General features: G+C 40.3%; 1 protein-coding gene across 12 annotated transcripts in view; it reads right to left on the bottom strand.

The window, feature by feature from the left end:
• Positions 1-26,468, bottom strand: part of otofa (otoferlin a) — a 243,711-nt gene that overhangs the window by 9,354 nt on the left and 207,889 nt on the right. For 4 of the 12 annotated variants that reach the window (XM_034161625.1, XM_034161617.1, XM_034161616.1 and 1 more), the window contains 24 exons: positions 25,437-25,557; positions 24,042-24,142; positions 21,802-21,892; positions 20,676-20,792; positions 19,814-19,966; positions 18,823-19,015; positions 16,002-16,126; positions 15,783-15,917; positions 14,180-14,341; positions 13,327-13,446; positions 13,095-13,256; positions 11,075-11,237; positions 6,945-7,111; positions 6,765-6,794; positions 6,519-6,656; positions 6,353-6,428; positions 4,156-4,301; positions 3,935-4,069; positions 2,785-2,922; positions 2,548-2,675; positions 2,193-2,363; positions 1,466-1,626; positions 301-443; positions 120-208 (listed from right to left, as the gene is read on the bottom strand). In XM_034161625.1, coding sequence (XP_034017516.1) covers positions 120-208; positions 301-443; positions 1,466-1,626; positions 2,193-2,363; positions 2,548-2,675; positions 2,785-2,922; positions 3,935-4,069; positions 4,156-4,301; positions 6,353-6,428; positions 6,519-6,656; positions 6,765-6,794; positions 6,945-7,111; positions 11,075-11,237; positions 13,095-13,256; positions 13,327-13,446; positions 14,180-14,341; positions 15,783-15,917; positions 16,002-16,126; positions 18,823-19,015; positions 19,814-19,966; positions 20,676-20,792; positions 21,802-21,892; positions 24,042-24,142; positions 25,437-25,557 — 3,165 coding nt within the window. Of the gene's footprint in view, positions 1-119; positions 209-300; positions 444-1,465; positions 1,627-2,192; positions 2,364-2,547; positions 2,676-2,784; positions 2,923-3,934; positions 4,070-4,155; positions 4,302-6,352; positions 6,429-6,518; positions 6,657-6,764; positions 6,795-6,944; positions 7,112-11,074; positions 11,238-13,094; positions 13,257-13,326; positions 13,447-13,656; positions 13,729-14,179; positions 14,342-15,782; positions 15,918-16,001; positions 16,127-18,822; positions 19,016-19,813; positions 19,967-20,675; positions 20,793-21,801; positions 21,893-24,041; positions 24,143-25,436; positions 25,558-26,468 lie in introns of all 12 variants that reach the window. The other 8 variants (XM_034161614.1, XM_034161615.1, XM_034161623.1 and 5 more) reach the window with 6 other exon arrangements.

Genomic DNA, 26,468 nt, shown 5'->3' with positions numbered 1-26,468 from the left:
ATTCTGTTGAGAAAACTGAAAAACGTTAGACATTTTCAACCTAATAAGCAAACTTTATCCTCTAAAAGTCAGAACTGGTTCACTCATACTGAGATGAAAACGACATTATGAGGGCCTACCTCTTTGGTTTCCGTGGTGATATGTCGATGGCAGGTCCGGGAGCAGGCATGTCCATAGGAAACATATCTACCCACATCTCAATACGACCCTTTGGAATGATAACAACTTTCAATATACTCAGTCCCTGCTGTTTTGTGTTGTTTTGTGTCATGGTTCGACTGCGCCGTGGATCTTCCCTACCTGTTCAATACCGGGTTTACTGGGGTTCAGGAGGGCTCGGGTCTCCACGTGTTCAGGGACGAGTCTGCAGCCCACTCTGGGGATCTCCTCCCAGTGGTTCAAGACAGTCAAAGCCAAATGTTCCTCAGTCTGCTTCTTCAAGCCTATGAAGGATTAACATGAATGGAAACAGTTAAAGAAAAGAGAATGCTGATGTTAGCAAACATTAAAATACTTAAATCAATCAAATACAGGATATGATATTCTCGGAGTGCAAAAGGAGGATGAACTGAGTAGGTGTGATGAACTGTGATGCACCAGATCAATCCAATCATTTATTTATTTTTGCCTATAAAATAGCCTGTAGACATGCCTGGCCCACTGGTCATGTTAGCATCAGCTAACTAGCAGAGCTAAGTTACCACAGGGAAAAGCATAATGCCCAATACGTGAGAAAATACAAGAAAAAAATCTACAACAGAAAGGCAAAGTAAAATTAGAATTAAAAAATAGAACGTGTGGCTGGGGATGGTGCCAGACGTTTTTATTATGACTGCAAATTATTAAAGGCTAACATGAAGCATTGCTTCAAAACATTACGGACCTTTTGAGGCAACCCTATTTTCAACATTACCCTGGAGTATGTGTTAAAAGACATTTCGGTATGAGCCAAAATACACAAACAGGAACATAAAGCCAGAATTAAAGAAGAGATAGAATGCACCAAAACTTTTCGGTGATACTGCAAATTAGTGATGGTTGACTCAAAACACTGCTGTTTCAAACATTGTTCTGGAGTCAATATGAACAAGAACACATCTGGTGCTGTGCTGCCACACGATGAACATTGCCACCTGCTGGACAGTTCAGCAATGTGCACTCATATCAAGTTATGAATTTCATATTTAAAAGCTACAGCTAGCAAGTGCATGAATAGGCACGGGTACCAATGGGTACAATGGTACCAATGGGTACCAATATATATATATATATATATATATATATATATATATATATATATATATATGCACTAACATATATCTTGCTTGTGAGATGTAGACATATTTTAGAAAGGTTCTACTATTGGAGAACTCAACACAGAATTCACTATTAAACTGATTAAAATGTTGTTTAATAAATCTTTAAATGAAAACAGTTTTGATTTCATAGAAAGGTGCAGTCTTACCATTTTCATCTTCAATCTCCGTAGGTCCTAGAAAGATTCGGTTTGCCACTTTGACTTTGCCCCCAGGTCCATATTGAGGAGCATCGATCTTTCCATCCTTACAAAGCTTCATCAGGATCTGACTGGGCTTCAGAGGGTCGCGCCAAATGTTGTATCCATGACTAATTTCAATTAATCACAAAGACATAACTTGGGGTTTAATGGAAGAGTTGGATGTTCAGATAATGAACAGAATACTACAGTAAAAACTGCACACTGTTTAAAATATTAGTACAAATGGTTTACTGTATGGTTTCTGGACAAATTATCACCACTATAATTTTTTTAAGAATTTAAAATCATTTTTTAAATTTAACAATTGTGCTCAATAAATATCTACAATGTGATCTTTCATTTTTGTAAAAATATAAAACCCGAAACGGTAGATTAAAGTACACAGACCCTCTATATAATGTACGTGCAAACGCACATGCACAAATCATCAGTTTTACAGCCAGTTGATATGTCACTGCATATTTCCTGGTAAATTAATTGACATTCATTTATTTAATAGAAAATTAATCAAAAAGATATTGGAAGATGTTAATACTTAATTATGCCCAAATTGTTGAAATTAAATAGCATTTTTGGAACAGCATCAAAGGTTTTAACATTTTTTTTTTAATATAACTGTTTGAATAAAATATTTCCAAGTGCTGTTTGCTGTGATCTAAAGGTTGATGCTCACACAGAGTAGTTGGAGGAAATGCCGCACGTGGCTCTGTATTTGCTGTAGAATCGATTCTCCAGGTCAATCTTGGTCTCTCCGATGAGATCGTCAGTTCCCACCAGGTCCCAGTCGTACACGGACACCGTCAGCATGGACTCCATTGGGAACGTGGCCTCGATGTCAAATGATCTGAGCGCACATAAGTAGAAGATCAAACAAATAAAAACAGGGCGAAAAGCTGAAAGTGGAAATAGCAAGATCACTTTTATTTATTTTTTTTATATGCCAAAGGTTTCTGTCTGATGTTCTTGCAACAGCGTGACAGAAAGTGACATAAAATGCAGATTAAAGATGTGTTATTGCCACAACTCACTTTCCAAACACAGGATTAAGCTGTTTAGAGATGTAGTTCTCTTTATCTTTGACTTCTGACTTGCCCAGTTTGATGACAATGTACGGATCAGCTTTCCCGTTGATATCAGCAGGATGGAGGTCTGTAGCCTGAGGTTGGGAATTTTTTTAAAAAAGGACAAATGAAGGTTTTTTCCATTTATTACCAAAATGTGGCACATAAAATAGGTGAAAAGTATGTATAAAGGAGCTGACTGACCCTGACCACGTAGACTCGAACCAGGATGTTGATTGGATCATTATGTGGGATGCTCTGAAACATTCCCATATTAGGATCAAATCCAGCGTCTCTCGTGAGTTCTTCAGACAGAGGCAGCTTGTACATACATAAAGAACCCTGGATGAAAATAAACAAAACAAAATTACTCATCTTATTCACTGGAATGCTAATGCCGAGTCGTATTTGAATTATAAAGACATGTCTATGAAATGATTATACAGTAATGATGATTGATTTCAATACTTTGGCAAACAAACCGCCATGCTCTGAATTTAATGACCTTCCCCTGTCAAGACATTTTTGGAAAGACTTTCTGAAGACCAAACACATTTTACATGCATTCCCGTCATGTTTATTTGCATTTGCATCTGTCAGTCTCTTGCAAGTTGCTGTACCACCTTTGAACATTACAAGCTGTCACAATGTTATTTCATGGCTGCTTGATAGTTGCTTGCATTTATCATTATGAGCTTACAGTTTGCATCATAATTTATCCTCACTTACATGAGTCCTGTGTTTATATTGCTTTTATTTTTCTGGTAGAAATGCAGTGCCATGGGCCTGTGGAATGATTTATCAAAAATGGTGCGAGTGAGTTTTATTCCTATGATGTTAACAAACAGCTAACACCTAGCTTATTATGGTATAAAAATACAGCCAGCAACATATATACTCTGTCCAACTGTTTCCACAGAATGTTAAAGGGGGGGTCACATTTGTGTCACAGGTACTTGGCCCCACCCACTGTTGTGGACGTATTGACATGTAAAATTTTAACCCTGAATATAAGACAAATCAATTTTTAAACATGTATTTCTAAGATGCGAGGGAAGGCACTCAAACCAGAATGCATTTCTTGCCCACAAATAGGCTTAACAGACAAATTTCTCAGACAGCAACATGATACAGATAGCACATAAAACCAATCGTTGCTACTAACGAAGGTTTTCTTGCTAGCGAGCACTTGCAAAAGCTAAATTTTACATGAGTATTTACAAAAAGGTTTAACAACTGACTGCAAATTATACTGATCTGATTTTAGAACACCCTTTAATATAACAGCTGCCCATGATGTCTCAAACTGGAAATGTAAAGTGGAGATAGATAAACATTTGTAGAATCATCACACCTTGAATCTGCCCACAATTCTGTCGTCATCCAGCGCGTGTTCTTCATCATCTCCCGCCTTCCCTCTGTATAGGTTAAAAGTATGAAGCCAGTCTTCAAAGTTGCCGTATTCACTCTCCAGCTCTTTGTTGTACACCTATGTAGGTGGATAAACATATCACCTATAACTATACATTCGCGCATTATTATTTGAGCACGACTGCATCAATCATTAGTAATTACCATCAACTCATCCACTTTTGATTTAACGTGTCGTTTGTCAGCGTCGTCTCCAGGGTGACCCTTCTTCTTGTCCTTGGTGTTCTTCTTTTCTTTGATCTTTTCCTTCATCTTGGAGCCTTTTGTGAAAATTTCATCAGGTTTGAAATCTGATTGAAAGGGTGAGTGGAGGCGGATATGAACAAAGTAGGACTGATGTTATGAAGCAGACAGCGGGGTTGGGCACTCAGCATGAAAGTTGACAGGTCTGCTTGTTAAGGTGAGAGTTTTCCCCACAGTCACATTTTAGAGCATGAGCTACATAGGACATTCTGGTTTTGGATGTTCTGGGCATGGACATTTCAGCCCTAGGACATTTTGACGTAACACCTACATGCTTATATATTGATTTAATATTAGAGTCAGACATTCAACTACACTAGAAACTGCAGTAATCTTTCTTTTATCTTTATTTTTCAATATTTCGAGTAAACTACATTTCCATTTCTATTAAAACAAAGAGTTATGGTTACAGCGCATTAACGGTGTGAAACGTAATTTGTCACTGAAACTTTGTTGCCTTATTAGTCATGAGTGACTTGTGGGCATAACATAAACTTTACCAATCAGATTATCTTCTGTCATTCCCTATAAAAGCTGGAATGTGCTGGAATCTGGTGCATTACTATTCAAAGAACAACATAGAGGTGAGAGGTTTTCTGGCCATGATGTGAATTTGCATGCCAAATATGCACAGTTTCTCCAATCACAGACACAGGCACCTCTAACTCGTCTTGGTGGCTTCCCTCAGTAGTCTCCTTCTTGCACAGCCTACTCAGACAGATTTACCGTACAGTACCACAACATATATTGGTGGAAATGAAATCCAAGATACATTCAGTGACAGAATTATTCATGTATCCATCATCTGACTTGGCTAAAGAAAACTGGCTGCAAAAGTTATGAGCTAACATATGGGCTCTGAAAATCGAGGGACTGCGTTGATCAATCACTTGAATCAAAGCTGAAAGTCTACATTATAAGCATGTATTGATTGTATCATTCAACTCTATTTTATTGGAGTACAGAGGCAAAAGTATGAACATTGTCACTATCCAAATATTTATGGACTTGACTATATGACATCATGTCTGTATTTTATAGTGGTATATCTTCAACTAATTCACTGAAATATCCTTTGTAACTGACCACAAACAACTCCTCTGCTGCCGAGCATGGGTGCAATAACACTGGTATACAAATATTTAAAAGTTGTCTGCTTCAGAAATAAAATTGCTATTTATTATGGACTTTGGCGTGTTGAATTCAAATATAACAACAACAACAACAACGGCTAATTGGCTACTGTTTCCAAGATATACAAGGCTTTACATTGTGCCTCTACATAATTATATTGTTATAACAGTAGAGTTTTCATGGAATATCATCAACATAGGTCTTTTTATGTTTCTCTGTTTGTATAATTTTTCACCTGTTCTCTTTTTGTAACTCTTTAAAAACCAGCAAAAGGGTTATATATTAATCCTTAGCAGCACAGTAGAAGCATTTCTTAAAACTGTAGCCAATCAACAATTTCAAACAACATTTTCATTCATTCTTCGTGGCCCAAAATTCATAAAGTTTGACTATCTTTATTTCAGAATCATTTTAGCTGTAGACCAGTGTAAAATATCAAGAATTAATCTTTGTTTACTTAATTGCAAAATCTTGGTGCAATTGCTGGAACCAAATAAGACAGTTATTAAGAAATCTGTCATCTTTAATGCATGTGTTGAGTCAGACGGCTCTCAGCGGGACAAATCACTTAGGGGATACAGTGTGATGAAAAATTAGGCTCAGCTAGACCTTTGACAACAGAAAATGTAGGGATCCATGGGAAATGTGCAGTTAATTCTACAAATGTGTTTGCAGTTTTATGTTAATAAGACATTGATATTTACACAAATGTCATTTCGTTTAAAAATGATTTAACAAAAGGGTTTGTGTATCGGCCAACTTTCATGGGTCTGATGCTGATGGACATGAAGGACTTGTCATGGAGAGATGAAGTAGAACATATACTGTGTCTAAAGTCCTTAAAACCTCCAGTTTTCTTTTAATGTGGGTGATATACAACACAAAAGACCAACACACAGCCGTAGAGCACAAGATGACACCAGTCAGGATAACGTTGAATTCTGCAGAAGAACGGCTGAAGTACCTCCTGACTCTGCTGCAATCTCCAAGTCCTCCCTCTCCTCCGCCTTGGCCTGAGCTGCCTCCTGGGCTCGGAGAGTCTGGAAAACCCACAAAAGCATTTCATTGACCAGTGACTTAAAGGTCAGCCACATCAACTTCACACAATGAGTCGGAACACAACAACAAACCTCCTTCAGCGTTTCTATTGAAGCAAAATACTTGGACCACCAGTCCAGCACGCTCTCGTCCGTCTCGTCTTCTTCTTCCATACCTCCCTTCTTTTTCTTCTTCTTCTTTTTCTTCTCTTTGTCATTCTCCTCCTCGTTCTGTTAAAACAGCACAGGAGCCGTCATAAAAGTGGCTTCCTTTGACGTATTTAGATGTAATTGCAGCTTGTATAACCATTGCCACTTTTCTATAGGGTAGATACTTACCACGTCAACTTTTACAACGGCGTCAGACGTCTACATATAACAGCACAAGGGTTAATAAACACAATGGATGGCGGTAACAGCGGCACATACAAAGACTTCATGTATATACAAACACTCTGTGCTATAGAAATGAACAGGCAATGATTTTTCTATGCGTGGCGATTTTGTCGAAAAGCTTACAGCGTCTAATTTGACAATCGTGTCCAGTTTTCGGACCGAAGGCTCTGCGTCCATGTTGACGATGATTTCACCTGCGGAGCAAGAGAGGGTGCGGGAGGAAAGGCTGGGTGAGGAGCAAGACTGGGAGCCCCCATTGGTAAGGACCATGTAGCCATTCATTAGCTTAGCTGGAGTGAGACAGAGACAGCAAGCGACGGGAACACCCGGCATTACAAGAGTGTAGGACAATCAAGGACACGTGCGTGAGAAAGGGGAAAAGGAAAGTAGGCCGTAGGCAGGAGTAGCGGTAAAAGGCACAAGCAAGCAGAAAAACAAGACCAGTTTAAGAGCTTGCTGCAGTAGACCTGGACCAGACCTGGGAGAATAACATTTGTAATTTGTGATACGCATTTCTTTTTGCAAATGATCCAGATCTGAGTCATTTAACGTTAAGTTTCTGCCAATAGATACTATGTGGGGAGATGTGATGATAGATGTCAGATGAAGTCCTATACAGGCACTGAGGTGAGACAGGACAGGTGGACCAGCTGGGCTGAAGTTAGAGAGTTGCAGCCTTAAGGTGCCCTGGCACGACTTTGATCCGCGCACTTGCATGCACATCACTGTGACGATCCCACCTGCTGTGTTCCCAGCTGGATGCCGTGCTATGTTCCACCAGCTGCCACGCGCTGTGTGCGTGTGGAATCACAGAATCACAGAAGAGCGCTCCAGCTCCTTGGAGAAAGTATTTGGATCCATCTAAAAACGTAATTATTTGTCATGTTTATATTGTCATGGCTTGGTAAAACAGTTGCATGTTCTTTCCTTCTTGTGTGCAGCTGTAAAGGTATGTTTGTGATAGATTTAACATCTCCTTATAATCATTCAGACGAGCTGCGCTCTGATGCGGTGTGCTAACGCAAGCACTCGCACTGTTCACTTCTTCTTTACTCGACTTGATGAGCTGCACATAGTGTTGGCAAGTAGATTGCGCAACGTTCACTACCACTTCACGTTTGTTGCACGACATTTATGCGTGAAAGATTTTTTGAACATTTTAAAATTCTCTTTGCGCAACTGCACGCACTGGCGCTCCTCTCACGTTCAGTCTACACCCGTTAACGATGAGTTTACTCTCCTCCACGACACAATGTGTGGAGGAGAGTAAACTAAATGTGCATTGTGATGTGAAAAGGTATGACGACGATGATGATGATGTTGATGATGATGATGATGTTGATGATGATGATGATGTTGATGATGATGATGATGATGATAGGCCCTGAGGTCCATTGGTGCCTGTGCATATCTCAGAATACCGTAGGGTGAATCAGATGAGAGTCTGCAACTCCCCCTGGACATAATTTTAGTTAAATGTGTGGTATGACTATAAAGATTAAAAAAAAAAAAAAAAAAAAGATTCAAGCAGACATCAAACACATTTCTGCGACATTTTCGTCCACTATATGACATCAGGAGTTTCCACAGTTTTCCGGTGTGTTGACATTTTTCGGTGAAAACTCATTCCAACAAATACAATCCAGGGCTTCTCTTTAAATAACTACATGTTCATCATTCAATTCCTTGAACAAGATGGTGGTCCAAGCTACTCATTACTGATTGGTTGAGTGAATGACAAATTTTCATGTCTATGGGTAAGATGAGATAAGAAGGAAGAGAAGATGGTAGTACACACCCCTGTGCATTCTTACTTGTGGATCAGCCACGTGGTTTTTCTTTTGGATTCAACGCTTTCATCACTCATGTTATTCTTTCACTCTTGAACATTTGTTCTCCACGTCCTGTCTGTCCTTCCTCATGCTTTGTTGCTTATTTCCAGTGAATTTCCAGTCAGAACTAGAACTTTTTGGATTCACCTCATTTGAATGTTAATGCTTTCACATTACAATGCCTGTATTTCTGTTTGATTATTCATGTGCCCAGCCCGTGTTAAAGGGGTTGTTTTTGTGAACTGCAATTAATAAGCTGTTCTTTGACAAACACTCCTAAATTCCCTGGATGACACCTGTTTGCTGTAAAGGGACTGTTTATGGGAACTGTTATTAATAACCTATTTTTGCTCCAAAGGCTCCACAGTTCTCTGGATGATGAATGTTTGCCTTTTATTACCAGCTGCATAATAGAGCAGATTCCCTCGTAGCAAGAATGTTTGTGTCTGCACTCAGCAGACACAAATCCTCTGTTACTGTCTCCCTTATTTGCACTGGGGTCCTTTACCAAAACCTCCTGAACCACCATCATGGTTTGTGACACCGATAAGTCCTACAGAAGCACAGAATGGAGTAAAGTAGTAAAAGTAAGGTAGATTAGATAACAGTGTTCCATACAGGAGGCAAATGAAATATTCTAGAATTCAAATTGGGCCATTATTGGAATTCTGTTACTGGGTAGTGCACAAAGCCGAGGTCTGGAACCATAAATACTGTTCAAATATCTGAGGGTATTAATTTCAGAAAAATTAAACGATACCCCTAACCCATTTAAGCGATGAATCACTGGAGCTGTTCGCCTCTAGCTCACCTCTACCATCGTGGCACTTTGCAAAACCTTCCACTTGCTGTAGACATTTTCTGTTTCATTTTCTGCTTCAAACTGACCATGATCATGTCACATTTCATAATTCACTTCACTCCTTGTAGTTTCTGTGTAGATTTTTGTATTTTGTACATTTCCGTGCAGTATTCAAATTGTTGATCTCACTGTGAGCTGCCGGTGTCAGAATGAGCCTGTCTCAGCTGTCCAGCAACCTTGTAAATTGCCTTCTCTTACCAAACAGACCGCAGAAGAATTGGGGTGAGATGTGCATCATAAAGGCGATCAAATGCTTTGATCGAATCCGATATGTTTAAGATATGATTGGAACAACCTCTAAAATCATTTGCAAATATTATTCTTCCAGTGACTGGTGAGGATCCACAGGTCTTATTTAGAATAAGAGGAAATTGAGAATGGATAGAGAAAAATATGACTGACCTAAACAACAACAACAAAATAATAATAATTAACACAATGTTGCTGCATGTGGAAACACTTCAACGTATAAAATTAAACAATAATCCAACATGTGGATCAATACTAAAACTGAAATAACTGGCAGGGAAATTTTTCCCACAGTGGACAACCTGTTAGGTCTCAAATAAATTTATGGATGCTGACAGCATTTTGAATTTGGTGTAAAATCAAATTATTCCCAACATACACAAGCTGTTCCCCTTATTCAGTATGTGGCACCATAAGTTGCGAGTTGTGATTCTTTACTTTTTTTTTTAGGTGAATGTCTTCCATCCATCCATCCATTTTCTATACCTGCTTGCTCCAATTAAGAGTCACAAGAGGGGGAACTGGAGCCTATCCCAGCAGTCTTAGGGGGAGAGGCGGGGCACGCCCTGGACAGGACGCCAGTCTGTCATACGGCCACATATAGACAAACACATTCACACCTGCACACACACCTACGGACAATTTAAAGTCTCCAATTCACCTAAGATGCATGTCTTTGGATGTGAGAGGAAGCCACGCAAACACGGGGAGAACGTGCAAATTCCACACAGAAAGACCACAGGTGGGAACCAAACCCATGACCTTCTTGCTGTGAGGCAGCAGTGCAAACCCCTTAGTCACCATACTGCCTGGTGAATGTCTTAAACATGTGAAAATAAATATACTGATTTACAGAGTGGTCCTTTAATCTGGGATCATTTTGAGGAAAAAAAATCATTTGGATTTGGATCCAACAGGAATTTAGTGCCCTTGAGTTCTTCAATCTCAGCGCTTATGAGATCTAAGATGAAGGTGAATTGTTTTTCCCAGTTTCGATGATGAAGAGCGTCACTTTCTGACAAATTGTTCCAATAGACCTGAGATAAATACGCATCATGAAATTCATTTGATAAAAAAAGTGACCACACAACCAGTGGTTCCTGATCCCCTTTTTCACATTTCTTTCTTCAGTTGAATTAATCTGTATATGCATGTTGTGCAAATCAAAAAAGTCTTCTTGGTGTAATTCTACAAACTATCACGATCAAGGAAAACGTTACATTATTTAAATGTCAAATCTTTCACCTGACAACTCTTGACCACTTAAACAAAGCGTCACAGTTTCTAGGCTGCACTGTAAATATTTCTACCTGCTGTGGTCCAGTGGTTGGAGGTCTTGTCTGGAGAGGTGTAGATGAAGCGCCTCAGGCTGGTGACTGCGTGGGAACCCACCAGGATGTAGCGGCCAAATGCCCGGCAGTCCACCACCCGAATGTTAAGAGGAGGGTGAAGCAGCTCATTTTCTGGCAGGTCCTGAAGCCCAAATAAAGACAAAGTGTAGGTTAAATAACATAGGAGATGAAGTCAACACCAAGCTATTCAACAAAATCAGGAAAATGTTTGAACGGTATAGAAAATTCAGCATTTCTTACATTTATTTTGACTTCTGTCTCATTGCAGACTGCATGAAACCAAGTTTTGTTTGTTTTGTGTGGTGGGCTTAATTAATTTTTTTAATATATGTTTCTTCCTGTATTTCAGGCCTGTATCCCCCCCCCCCCCCCCCAAAAAAAACATTAACCACTTTGTAATGTTGCCATTCTTTTTCACAACCCCTAAAAGATGTATTGGCATTGAGGATACAAGTGATGAAGAGATTCAGGTGGGTTTTTGTTTCATTCTTAGTGCAAACATGTCTTTTAAGGTGTGCAACAGTACCAGGTTGTCGTTTTTGCATTATTTTTACCTCCGCCATGGAGGTTATGCTTTCGGTTTTTGATGAAATTTTGTGGAGTGGTTGGAAATGACAAGAGGAACAAGTGATTAAATTTTAGTGGTGATCTGGATCCTGATGCTAACGCGTTAGCATGTCTATGGCATTTTCAATGTTAAAAGTTAGCATTAAGCAGTTGCAGCTGTCATCACGTTCGGGTGCATTTGTTTTCAAATTGTAATATTTCTTAAATTTATTTTTGTTCATATATTAATAATATAATGATTATTATATACAATTTTAGAGAAAGAGACAAAAAGAAATAGATCACCACAAGGAGGGAATCTCTTTAGGGTCAGTGACCCTATGGCGTTGTTTAGAGAAGTGTTTCATAAATGTTCAAAAATTCATATATTTGCAGTTTAGTTGAATAATAAATTGAATTTTGTGTCTTATTTGTGTCATCGGAGCAGTGCTCAGATGACAATAGCTTCTGGGAAAGGTGCAAGTTGCAATAAACTGTGATGCCAAGCGCTAAGGATACATGCTATCCAGTCACAGCAGATGAAACTTTTTTTACTACTGAGCAAACATCATTGTTAGACTTTTTTAGGTTCAATGATTCCACGGCGTGTAGATGTTATGGCGCCAGTGACCCCATGGCCTTGGCGGAGGTTTGCACTCTCTGAGTGCTTCTAGTTTATTTTAAAATTCCCCACACATTCTCTTTTGGGAACAGGCTGGTCCAGTATCCGTATGCTCCTCTTCTACAGCCATGCCTTTGTAATGTGTGCAGAATGTGGTTTTGCACTGTTTTTCTGAAAAAAAAAAAGCATGGATGTCCCTGGAAAAGATGTTGTTTTGAAGGCAGCAGAAATGGATTTAAAACCTCATTCTATTTTTCTGCCATCACAGAAGTGAAACTTAACTTTGCCAAGGAATCTGACAACGCCATACCATCACAGACCCTGGATTTTGCTTTGACTTTTCGCTGACAACAGTGTGGACGATCCTTTCCATCAAGGGAACATGACATCCATTTCTTCCAAAAATGATCTGGAATACGTTCAGTGTCACCCAAGGTCAAAGATCATGTGTCCAATATGAAGGTGACATCATATTGGGATTTAACAGTCACCTTAGGTTTATCTTGAACCAGTTCCTTGGACTAGCTACTCTATGATGCCCAAGCTAGCCTTGGTTTATGACTTAATTTTTCGTAGATTTTTCTAAAAATCACATTATTCATGACCCTCAATCACCAGGTTTGGCCCAAATCACATCCAAGCTCTTGCACTATTTTGTTGACACCTAAAACAATACCCCCACATTCTTGACTGCACATGGCTGCAATTAGACCATTTTCAGATTTAAATGAGACCAACATCAACTCCACACCATTAATGAGTTGTATTTCATCCCTCATGCCCTGATTTCAAGCTAACAGTTGTACTTACCACCTCAAACCACTTGACCAGGGTGCTAAAGTTGGGGTTCTTCTTATAGTTCTGGATAAGGGCAGATTGCACACCTTTCCCGGCACATTCTATGTCCACACGAGGCCGATCCACCTGCGCCAGGTTAATCCTCTTCAGGTCCCTTAAGCCCCAAAACAAAACCTGAACCACAAAATAGTAGAATCAAGGAAAGGTGTAATCTGGAGTGTAGAAGAAGTGGCTCAAATCTCACCTCAATGCGGTAGCGACTCAGCACCGGGCGGATTCCTAAGGGCACAGGAATGATGGGTCCATGCTCACAGTCGGTTGGCCCTTCGATAGCAGGTAGGTCAGCCGTCCCACCTTGACCAATCTAGTTCAGGAAGAAAAACTAAATCTTTGTCATAGCTATTTCTGGGTGATAGGAGATGTCTGTGTGGTGATGTTATGTTCTTTGTTTGTAATGGTGTCTTTGAAAAATGCAAAGTTGGCTGAAGAAAAAAAAAAATCAAGGGACCACATTACAAACATCGATGATGGTGCAACGAAAGAGTTCACAAAATAAAGGAAAGAGTAAGAGCACCTTTATTTGAGGAACTGCAAAGTTATGAACAGCAATCAGAGCTAGCCTCATCTCTTCCACATTGAAAGGTGTCTGCAGAGGCAGCAAGGGGAGGCGCGAGGGAGAGATGGGGAGAAAGAGAGGAGGGGAGGAAATTGATATTTCAAGGTAGAAGAACATCAACAATGAATATCTTAGAGGATGAAGAGGAAAGAGGTTGTGTGGAAAGGGGGAAAGAGAAAATGAATATTTCACGGAGGAAAGGCGAATGGGGAATGTGTGGTCAATAAATCACTAGTCTGAAAATGTCATGATTGTGGTGCCAGGCTGGATTTAAAAAAAATGGCAAAGCAGGAAAAGATATGAGTTTTAAATGAAGGCAAATAAACACAGAAGCCCAGGTAGAAAGAAATAAAAGAACCATTTGTGGATTGTGTGCTTCAGTATTTCATGCATTAAAATCCCTGTTGTGCATCCAACTGGTTTCTCTTTGCTTTTGAAATTCATGCAATCTTTCCATAAGGCGGTCGTGCACAGTGCTCACCTGCAGCAGCTCAAAGGCAGCCAGCAGTTCCCCGGCGGTGCAGTTCCCTCTGTAAATCTGGTAGTACTCCAGCTGCGGCGGAAACCTCGGTGGGCCGTAGGGTTCTTCACACATCTTGATGGTGGGCTTGGCAAACGTCCGACCTATGAACTCGGCTTTGCCCTGAACGCCATGTTATGACACCAGGTAGTGAAGACAATCATAGGGGAGAAGGGAGGGGCATTAGACACAGGTGGGATGGGGGGCGGGGTGCAGGTTGGCATGTGCAGGTGTCAGTGTGGATTAATGTGGATTGGGAATAACAGAAGTTTAAATAAGTGGGAGATTAATACAAACATAATCATGCCTCATAGACGAGTGTTATACATTAGAAAAGGTGCACATGACAAGCAGTGATCTTCATAAAATTGACAGGACTCATACGCCAAGGTGCATATAATTTTGGAGGAAAAAGGTTTTGGTCTGTATAGCTAGTTTCCATGTTCAAATCAAATATATGAGCTGTGAATTTTTTATGCAACTCGTCCATTTAAGTCATTTAAAAAATAAAATTCATAATAATTAAAGGTGCAATTGCTTTGAGTGTGCCAAGTCAAGGGTCCCGCTAACACTCTTTGCTAGCTACTGTGATTCTGTGTTTCTCTTTTCTGAGCATTTTCTTTCAAATATCTGAGAAAATATGACGTGCTGTTTTCTAACTTGTACAATCAGTCTATGAAAGAAGTCGGTGCTGCAGTATTTCTGTTGAGTGAGATTTTAGTCTTATTCATCTTTAACATACAGTTATTAATGACCAAGTTATTAAAAATAGGGAAGGTGATGGTCTGGTGGTTAAGCTGTTGGGGTTGAGACCAGAGGATCCTTGGTTCAAATCCCAGCCTGACCTGAAAATCACTAAGGGCCCTTGTGCAAGTTTCTTCATTCTCTAGTTACTCCCGGTGTGTAGTGAGCGCACCCTGACATCGGGGTGAATGTGAGGCATTATTGTAAAGTGCTCTGCAGATGGAAAAGTACAATATAAATGCAGTCCATTTATTAATGTTTTCTATTTTCTCAATAGTTTTATTGGTAATTTTTGCTTTCAAATGATTTGTTGTAGTTTCTATTCAATTACATTTATTTATATAATGCCTAATCACAATATAAGTCGCCCCAAAGCTTCACAAATCACAAATGTTTGATGAGCAATGATGATGAGCGCAAATCTGCATCCCTGTGTGTACAAGCAGAGCGTGCGGACCTCATAAACACGCTTTTGTAAGGCATATCTGACTATTGCATTGTAGCATGACACACCACCAAGTATTTTTGCCAATTAAAGAACGTGGGCACTCTGCCGGAAATTGACAGAACTACTACTGTCACTTCGACTGCTCTGCACCGGGTGTAAAACAAGGCTCTGAGAGTGCAAAGGAGTTAAATGCATCGATTGGAACTATTGATGCTTTCACACTCTTTGGCCAGGAAAGCACAAGCAAGGCCAGAGCAAGGTGGACGGGTGAAAACAAGATAAACAGACAATCAGAACACAAGGGATGAATGAGTGTAAACTCTTTCATTTCATTCATTTAGCTCTATTCATTCATGTAGACTCGGATCCTACCACAGTGTCCTGGTCGTAGATTTCAACCACGATGATTGGAGGGTCGTCTCTCAGCTCACAGGCCTCCCCAAACAGCTCCACATTGTCAAAGACCAGCAGCTGATCCCACGTAGGGCACAGAGTCTCACTCAGGACCTGAGCAACATGCACATCACGTGTCTGTATATTTCTTTCTCCCCGTCATGTACATTATGGCATATATGATATTCCTGTTCTTACCTCAGTCACCTGACTGTGGGTGGAGAAGAAAACCCTTGCAAACGGGTCGGACAGCCCACTGCTGTCAGCCGCGAAGAGACTGCGGGCCTGGTACATGTGCACCCTCAGCTGGAAGACCTGTTTCACTGTTCGACACCCAAATGAAAAACAGTCAATCGAGAAGAATCAGATTGAAGAAATATTATATATTATACACAGGGTTACTGCATTAGCGGGGAAGTACATTACACTTCATTACAGTAACCTGGGTCTGACCTTGAATATTTTCATGGTGAAATTAAAGGTTGCCTATTATACATAAAATGAATGTTTAAGTTCAATGGTACAAATATTTCATGAGGAACGTACCAGGAATGTTCCATTCAACTTGGCTCGCCTCATTGAATAGAACATTCCATCTTTGACCGAATTAAATATTCGTTCCATTGAAAGAATGAAAAAACATTCATTATTTGTTTTATATAACAGCTAACATTTCTCCTTTTTGCATGCAAAAAAAAAGAACTATTGCACGGTAAATGAAATATAATGGCAAATGAACAATTCATGTCATATGACATGAATTGTACAACCCACTAATCAAATGACAAGGATACACTCAGCTGTTTGCCCATATATGACTTCCTGTCCATGTGTTCTAGTTACTATGGGCCTACCTGGCACCGTTTAGACAATATGAACAATCAAACCTGGAGAGACCTAGATTTTGACCTTCAAGGTCAAATGCAATGGCATATTTAGAAAATCTACATATGACTTCCTATCTATGTGTGATAGTTTAACCACTGCAAACAATCAAATCATAAGTGACCTTGATTGCAATTTTCAAGGTCGCTCAAGGTGAAAAGTGATCGTATATTTTGAAAGGCCGCATATGACTTCCTATTCACGTCTAATAGTAACCACTGGTCTAACCACTTACTCATGAGTTCCAAGTCAAACAAAATTTCAAAATATAACAAAAATCTATTTGCATTTGGCAATACTCAGCAAAAATATAAACGCAACACTTTTGGTTTTGCTCCCATTTTGTATGAGATGAACTCAAAGATCTAAAACTTTTTCCACATACACAATATCACCATTTCCCTCAAATATTGTTCACAAACCAGTCTAAATCTGTGATAGTGAGCACTTCTCCTTTGCTGAGATAATCCATCCCACCTCACAGGTGTGCCATATCAAGATGCTGATTAGACACCATGATTAGTGCACAGGTGTGCCTTAGACTGCCCACAATAAAAGGCCACTCTGAAAGGTGCAGTTTTGTTTTATTGGGGGGGATACCAGTCAGTATCTGGTGTGACCACCATTTGCCTCATGCAGTGCAACACATCTCCTTCGCATAGAGTTGATCAGGTTGTCAATTGTGGCCTGTGGAATGTTGGTCCACTCCTCTTCAATGGCTGTGCGAAGTTGCTGGATATTGGCAGGAACTGGTACACACTGTCGTATACGCCGGTCCCGAGCATCCCAAACGTGCTCAATGGGTGACATGTCCGGTGAGTATGCCGGCCATGCAAGAACTGGGACATTTTCAGCTTCCAAGAATTGTGTACAGATCCTTGCAACATGGGGCCGTGCATTATCCTGCTGCAACATGAGGTGATGTTCTTGGATGTATGGCACAACAATGGGCCTCAGGATCTCATCACGGTATCTCTGTGCATTCAAAATGCCATCAATAAAATGCACCTGTGTTCTTCGTCCATAACAGATGCCTGCTCATACCATAACCCCACCGCCACCATGGGCCACTCGATCCACAACATTGACATCAGAAAACCGCTCACCCACACGACGCCACACACGCTGTCTGCCATCTGCCCTGAACAGTGTGAACCGGGATTCATCCGTGAAGAGAACACCTCTCCAACTGTGCCAAACGCCAGCGAATGTGAGCATTTGCCCACTCAAGTCGGTTACGACGACGAACTGGAGTCAGGTCGAGACCCCGATGAGGACGACGAGCATGCAGATGAGCTTCCCTGAGATGGTTTCTGACAGTTTGTGCAGAAATTCTTTGGTTATGCAAACCGATTGTTTCAGCAGCTGTCCGAGTGGCTGGTCTCAGACGATCTTGGAGGTGAACATGCTGGATGTGGAGGTCCTGGGCTGGTGTGGTTACACGTGGTCTGTGGTTGTGAGGCTGGTTGGATGTACTGCCAAATTCTCTGAAACACCTTGGAGACGGCTTATGGTAGAGAAATGAACATTCAATACATGAGCAACAGCTCTGGTTGACATTCCTGCTGTCAGCATGCCAATTGCACGCTCCCTCAAATCTTGCGACATCTGTGGCATTGTGCTGTGTGATAAAACTGCACCTTTCAGAGTGGCCTTTTATTGTGGGCAGTCTAAGGCACACCTGTGCACTAATCATGGTGTCTAATCAGCATCTTGATATGGCACACCCATGACGTGAGATGGATTATCTCAGCAAAGGAGAAGTGCTCACTATCACAGATTTAGACTGGTTTGTGAACAATATTTGAGGGAAATGGTGATATTGTGTATGTGGAAAAAGTTTTAGATCTTTGAGTTCATCTCATACAAAATGGGAGCAAAACCAAAAGTGTTGCATTTATATTTTTGTTGAGTGTAAATAACCTTGGGCTGTGACCATAATCTTTAATTTTTGAATCTGAAAAGTTCATGGGTTTATCCTTGGATGAGACGTAACTAATGTCCAAAATTTGGTGAATGTTCCTCAATTAGATTTTGTGATATTTTGTTAAAACACACCGACACACACACATTTTTTTGCAACTTGTAAAGGTTCATCTCAGCTGCTACAGTGTATTTTCCCGTGTGCACTTACTGTTGTAGACGAGGCTGACTGGGGGCACAGAGTGAAGTCCGGGGCCTATTTTAGTCGCTTTGATCTCTTCAAATCCATTCGGGAGACCGGTGAGGAAGTCCTTCCGTTGCTTGTTAAGGCCCAGCCACAGATACAGCTCCAACTTAGCCTGCACCGTCCAGCCTGCAGGACCAAAGCCCTTCTTACCTGGGAGCTGTGGACACAGTGAAAGGAGGTTTTTTTTTTCCAAAAAGGACTCTGTCAGGAAAATATTATGTTAAATGACACAGATTTAACTGAAAAATAATTTCTCTGTAAAGTAAAAAAGATGAAAAACAATGACTTCATCCAGATTCATAAATATGCAGTTTTGTTGCAATGTAGATATGCAGTCCGCATTTTGTTTGTGAATTTATTCCAGCTCACCTTACAGAATACAAAGTGGTCACATCAACAGTATACATGCATGACATATTCAACAAATTCTGTTATTTCCCTAAAAACCGCTATCTTCAACTTGATGCAAAGTGGTGCACAACACCGGTGCTTGCCTTCACTGGAAGCCTAATGATTTTCCCAACACCCACATCGTGCAAAAACCAAGATGAAATCACGCTCAGATTGGCACCCATGTGTGTGCTGGTCTAACATAAGTTGAGGTCAAACAGGGAGTTGCCATGATTCATTGCATGTATTTAAATAGTCCGATACTCAGATGCGCCTTACATAAGTGGGTTCAAAATACATGTTCACCCTGCTTGCTGCCCACGTCATGGCAGAAATAATATGCCGTTAACATCACTGACAAAAGTGAATGGAAAACACCCATTAAACAAAAAGTCTGTATTTATAGTTTTATCTTAAAATGAAAACAGTAACGCCCTGTATCTACTTAATAACATGTAAATTCTCTTTTCTCTGATAAGGGATGGCAGAAAACCATCAGGATGAAGTTGAAAATCAGAAAAATGCTCTACTGCAAGAGTGAAGAGTGCAAGAGTGACGAGCGTACCTTGAGGAAAACGGCTTTCACTTTGCTGCAGTCTTTGCCAGTTTCCTCGTCGACAATGGAGAACAAGATGTCCTTTGAAGGAATCCTGGCGTAGGCAATGCGCTTGTTGTTGGTCATCATCCAAACGAAGACATCCGGGATGCTGTGCTGTGGCTGGGCACAGCAAAATAACTTACTTCAATCATTCAACTATAAATGAATTCTTTCCAAAGTGGAAACGGCAGCTTCTCTATTGTGCAGTTCACAATAAATTCATGATTCTAATGAGCAATAAAAAGTAGATGCCAATAGCAATTTTATTTCTGTGCTGAGTCTCCCCACGTCCTTTCACTGATTTCTACCAAACTTGCTACGTGGATGACAGTCAACTCCAGACTTTCCTTTCAAGGGTTTGTTTTGGCCAAGGTCAATGTCACTGGGGTCAAAAGTCAAAATTTTGATATTTCACTCCCAAATTTGGCACACATATGTAGGTAGGTTCTTAAAGTTCACAGGCGAGTTCAACCAGTTATTGAGGTAACAGTCATTGAGGTTAAAGGTAAAAAATGTATTTAATTGCTTAACAAACATGACACACATTTGGAGGTGAGCTCTGGAATTGCCCAGCAAGGCAAATTTGAAAAAAGTCCATCATTAGGGGGTCAGATCATTAGGGTCAAACATCAAATTCTATGCTTTTCACTGTGATTTACACCATTCTTGGCACACATATGAAGGTGGGTTCTGGAATTACCCAGGTGAGGTCAAATATAGGATATATATACATACATACATATATATATAAGTATTAACACACATCAAACATACTGCACGACATTAAAGATACAGTAACTAACCACTATGTAAAAGAAACTAAATCTACCTCATCAGCAAGGAATCTGAGTTTATGCAGAAAGTTCTGCACCAGCTTAAGCTTGTCTCTGACAGTGTTCTTCTTCACCTGGGTCCGTATCTGCTTGGCCTGCTGTGCCATGCTGTCCTGCGGGAGAACAACAAGGGATAATGCAGCTGAAATACATTTGTAAAAAGCAGGCAACAATGGGTAAGAACTAATCTTCTCCTCGCTGCCTTGATACATGCCAGAGTTTAGACACGTCTCTTTATCTGTGTCTGAAATAATGTTTTGACAGTAATGAACAGATCTGAATACCATGTTTTTGAGCTGTTTGAAAGATAATGTCAAATCCTTTTTAAAGATGTAGTGCCTTTTGAATTTTTTACCAATTAAATCACAAGAAGGATTTCCTTTGGCACCATTGTACCTTTATTCAATAGTACTCAAATAAAGGACTCACAATCTTATATCACCAATACAACCAAAAATTACCTTGTCTGCAGACATTTTAAGATTTAAGACCCACAGGGGTTAAATACAGGGACAAGATGCCATGACGTGCCTTTTGTGGAGTGGTGATTTTATATAATGTGAGGGTTTTATAACCCTCAACTGGCAATGATGATCAGCATCAGAGTTGCCAAGATGCAAGACAATGTTGGAAAAAAACCCAAACAAAAAAATAATGGTGTCAGCTTTTTGGCTAGTTTTAAAAATATGGTTGCGTGACAGGAAAATCCAACAAGCAACTTCATTTTTCTACACGCCTGATACCTGCCCCACTTGTTAATGGCTATAGTGTTTTCTTGCTTTTTTTTGGCAATACCTCTCCTTCCCATTGAACAGAGGTGTGTAGGAGTACATAGAGAAGCACTGTCATAGCACTTTCCCTCTTTTCTTTACTGACTGCTTAATCACTGCTTTGAATGCTACTAGTATCCTGAACAACATTTTCCATTCCCTCATAAAGCTGCAATCACAATACAAATGGATTTGTGCCACAAGAGCATGCAAAGAGTTTTATAAGGTGATATGAAAGTATTTCAGAAATGTCAGCTACCGTAACCTTCACATTACTGGGAATTCTTGGATTACTTACAAAAGCATGCACATTTCTGGTGCTATTCAGTCTCTTTCTTCTCCGCACACTTACCAACTCTCTCATGCAGCATTTCAGCCGTTCTCTGTCCAGTTTGGTTCTGCCTGCCTGGTTCACGTCCTTGTTAGCCAGAGTCACAAACCGACTGGAAATGACACAGAACCACAGAACACAGAAAGCTGAGGTGACTTAAAACCACAGAAGGAACAAAAAGAAACACAGAAGCACAGAGTGGAGCTTAAATCACTAGATTCTGTGTAGTTAAAGCTCAGGTTTGCAGACGTTTTACACAGTTGCATGCAAAAATAGCTGTGAAGGATTTATATATATATATATATATATGTACAAGGTCTGTTAGAAAAGTATCCGACCTTTTTATTTTTTTCAAAAACCATATGGATTTGAATCACGTGTGATTGCATCAGCCAAGCTTGAACCTTCGGGCGCATGCGTGAGTTTTTTCACGCCTGTCGGTTGCGTCATTCGCCTGTGAGCAGGCTTTGTGTGAGCAGTGGTCCACCCCTCTCATCGGATTTTTATTGCGAATAAATGTCTGAACGATTTGGAACTTTGCTGCATCAACTTTTTTCCAGAAACTGTGAGAGACCTCCAGGTGGTAACCATTCTGAAAATTCAAATGGCTTTGAGGGACGATTTTATGGGGATTACACAGATTAAGGAGTGCTCCAGCCGGTTTAAAGACCGCCCACAGCTGCTGAGAGCGCGCCGCGCTCCGAGCGCCGATCGACAGGCTGAAACCCCGCTGAAACAACCACATCATTTCCAACGTGAAGGCTTTGTTGATCCGGGACGTCATCTGACTTTCACAAAAATGGCAGGAGACGTGGACATCAGTACTTTTTCAGCACATTCCACTGTTACAGGAGTTTTTTTCATGGAAAGAAAAGCGGACGGATGCGCCACCGTGCCGCTCATGGTGCGGCACAAAACCACCACCTGTTGGTCTCACAGGACGGCTTTGAGATGGCTTTCAGATGGCTGTCGGTGGCTTTTCAGTCGTGTGACTAACCGAGAAATTGTGGATGAGCCTGGACATGCCAGAACATGTCCTGTGAGGCTTCATCACGGCGTTGCTTTGCACCATGCGGCTCCACCGCGACGCGCGGAATTCCTCCGCACGTCTGTCTCAATGTGCCGAAAAAGTGCTGATGTCCACGTCTTCCGCAATTCCTGTGCTAGTCAGAGGACGTCCCGGATAAAACACAGCATCCAGTTTGGAAATAAACGGCACATTCCACTGTTACAGGAGTTTTTTATATATATATATATATATATATATATATATATATATATATATATATATATATATATATATATATATATATATATATATATACAAATATATATATATATATACAAATGTTTGTGTGTGGTTAATGTGGCTCGCGTATCTCTCTGTTTGCCAGATTGGCCTCAGCTTTTTGATATGGCTTGCACATGGCACAATGATGTGCATCCTGTATTTTGAAAATTTTGGGGATTAATTTTCAAAACATTTATTTCGAAACCTTTATTTTGAATAACATTGTAACATTCATATTTCCAAGATGGCGTGGCCCGCTGATGTTACTGGTAGCAAAGTTAAACAACATCAGATAGTTCATGTTGCACAAACCATTTCACAATAAAATGTTTAATGCTAGCATCCCAGCAAATACTTTTACTGTGAAAGGCATGCTGTCTGTGTTCCTTGCGACTGAGTTTAACTTGACAACACTAAGGAGATGTTAGTTAAAATCTGTTTTTTTGGATAAAACCAACACATTTCCCACTATTTGTACAACATTTCAGTAAGTACATAAGCTGAACAAAATATGATATTTTTCTACAATTTGTACAATGTTTCATTAAGTACATTTATAAGCTGAATAAAAACTTATATTTGCTGTGAGTTCAAGTTTAATAAACTATACTGATTTGCTGTTTCAAAGATTCTAAATGTCCTGTTTAATTTTGTCTAACTCTCTTCCAATAACCTATTTAGTAGGAATCCTTTCATTTTCATACAATTGATAATAAAACTAATTTTTTTAAAAACACTATATTCAGATAATAATATAATAGAACATACTGTACGTACACCTCTTTCATCAACATCACACCTTCAAACACAGCTTCGACCATCCATGAGAAATCTACTTAAGCTCCCAATCTTCTAGTGGAACACAAACTTCCTACAGGCACTGCACCACTATATATATATATATATATATATATATATATATATATATATATATATATATATATATAAATCATTATCATCATCATCTTGCCTGCAGCCAACACTGAGCTCCTCCAGGACTCCCCGGAGTCTGCGCTCGGGAAACGCTTTCTCTGTCTTAATGATCTCCTGAACATCATTCAGACCTTCTTCCTGACAGGACACACAAACAGTTACAGGTCACACTTCTTAGTACTGACTTACATTCTTCCGGAATCTGCAGCTGATTCCTCAGACAGAAATGTTGCTTCTTTTTTTTAAAAAAGTGTTCATGTTTTACAATGGCTTAGCCAGCTAACAGACACACATGGACAAAACTGTTGGTACCCTTCTGTTAAAGAACAAAAAAACCACTATGGTCACTGAAATAACTTGAAACTGATCAAAGTAATAATAAATAAAAATTTACTGAAAATGAACTAATGAAAATCAGACATTGCTCTTGAACTGTGATTCAAGAGAATCACTTAAAAAAAAAAAAACTATTGAAAGTGGCCCGAACAAAAATGATAGTACCTCTCGAAAAGATGTGTCCTCTAAAGTGTTTCCTGTAACTAGCATCACGGTGTCTTCAAACTTGTAATCAGTCCACACTGAACATGGACCAGAGAAAGCTACAGAGAGTTGTCTCAAGAGATTAGAAAGACCATTACTGACAAGCATGTTAAGGGTAAAGCCTACAAGACCATCTCCAAGCAGCTTGATGTTCCTTGCACATATTATTCAGAAGTTTAAAGTCCATGAGACTATAGCCAACTTCTCTGGTCATGGCCAGAAGAAGAAAACTGATGACAAACTGAAGAGCCAGATAATACAAATGATAACCAAAGAGTCCAGAACAACTTCCAAAGAAATTAGAGGTGAACTCCAAGGTTAGTGTACATCAGTGTCCGATCGCACCATCTGTCAATGTTTGAGCCAAAGTGGATGGACATCACCATTGAAAGGAAATCAAAAAAGCAAGACTGGAATTTGCCAAAATGCACACTGACAAGCCCCAAAGTTTCTGGGAGAATTTGCTTTTGACAGATGAAGCAAAACTGGATCTTTTGGTCAAGTAACATCAGCTATACAAAGAAAAGAACGCTGTACCTGCTGTGAAACATTTAGGTCGCAGTCAGATTTGGGGGACCTTGAGGAAGTTTAACTGTAACAGGTAAGTACAAGCTCGTTTGTAAAAGAAAATGACAAGTTCATTTTAAATTACATGCAACTCCCACTATACACATATTGTGACAAGACAAAAGCATTGTCTGCTCCTATTTCCGATCATGCATGTGATGATAAGACTATTCCCTGTGACAAACTGTTTATTGATCTGGTGCATATAAGATGACCAAGGTTTAATCAGTTTATTTTCAATTTCCTGGAAAACAAAAGCCTTAATTTCCTTGCAGTGTATCGCTACAGTGCCAAGTTATAAAACTTCCTTCTTGTTCATTCTCACCAGTTTGTCTGCGATCTTGTCCATCATGTTGGAGTTGTACAGTCGTCTTCTCTGGTCCTGCCACCAACTCTTGATGTAGACACAAGGCTTCTTCTCAAAGTAGGGGAGGTGAAAATAGTTCCTGTAAATCATAACGAAACGACCGAGTGCACAGTCGGAAAATATCAGTATGAAGGATGTGCACAAAATAAACTTTCCCAGACTTAAGAACACAACAGCCCACTTTGAAACCTGAATATCTTTTTTGAAGCCCACCCACAGTACCTTCACAACCCACTAGGGGGCTAATCACTTGTGATTCATCAGCACCTTCCTGGTTGTTTGCTGCGCTTATTTCTATGTAAGAATTTTAGTTTTTCATCCTAGTGAGACTGTTGTGTGGGCCGCCAGAAGAGGAGGTACTGCTGGCCCACCACCAGAGGGCGCCCTGCCTGAAGTGCGGGCTTCAGGCACGAGAGGGCGCTGCTGCCTCAGGAACAAGCCGTGGTGACAGCTGTCACCCATCATCCGTGACAGCTGTCACTAATCAACACATCTGGTATAAAAGCAGGAAGACACCTCCACCAAACTGCCGAGATATCATCTTCATCTAGAGGTAATACTCTCAGCCCCTTTTGAGATCGATAAATCTATTATTGTGAGTGTTTGCAGGAGAACCAGTCGTTTGTGAGGAGGCTGTGCAAGACGGCGCTCCTTTTCAGCTGAGACCGCTGCAACGCGCTGAGTGAGAGGTGGAGGTGGCATTCCCACCTTTGTTACTGGGTGTTCACACACCCACCCTTTGACTGTCTTTTGCTTTCTGCCAGCAGTACCAGATCCGACACTCCGGGAAAGTGGCTACCTGGGGACTCCGGAACTTGGCGGCTCCAGTATTCCTCGGGTTCGGGTGACGGTGGAAATCGTGTGGTTCCGGTTCGTTTCCAGACGGGCGTCTCCTATCGTCGAGCCTGCCCACACGACACCTTTATTAATCGACTGTTGCACATTCTGATTCTGCTGTGTTTGGTTGTGACATTCACACCAGTAAAGTGT

The sequence above is a fragment of the Thalassophryne amazonica genome, chromosome 21 (genome assembly GCF_902500255.1).
Source record: "Thalassophryne amazonica chromosome 21, fThaAma1.1, whole genome shotgun sequence".
In the NCBI taxonomy this organism is placed as follows: Eukaryota; Metazoa; Chordata; class Actinopteri; order Batrachoidiformes; family Batrachoididae; genus Thalassophryne; species Thalassophryne amazonica.
This window is presented reverse-complemented; position numbering and strand designations above follow the sequence as displayed.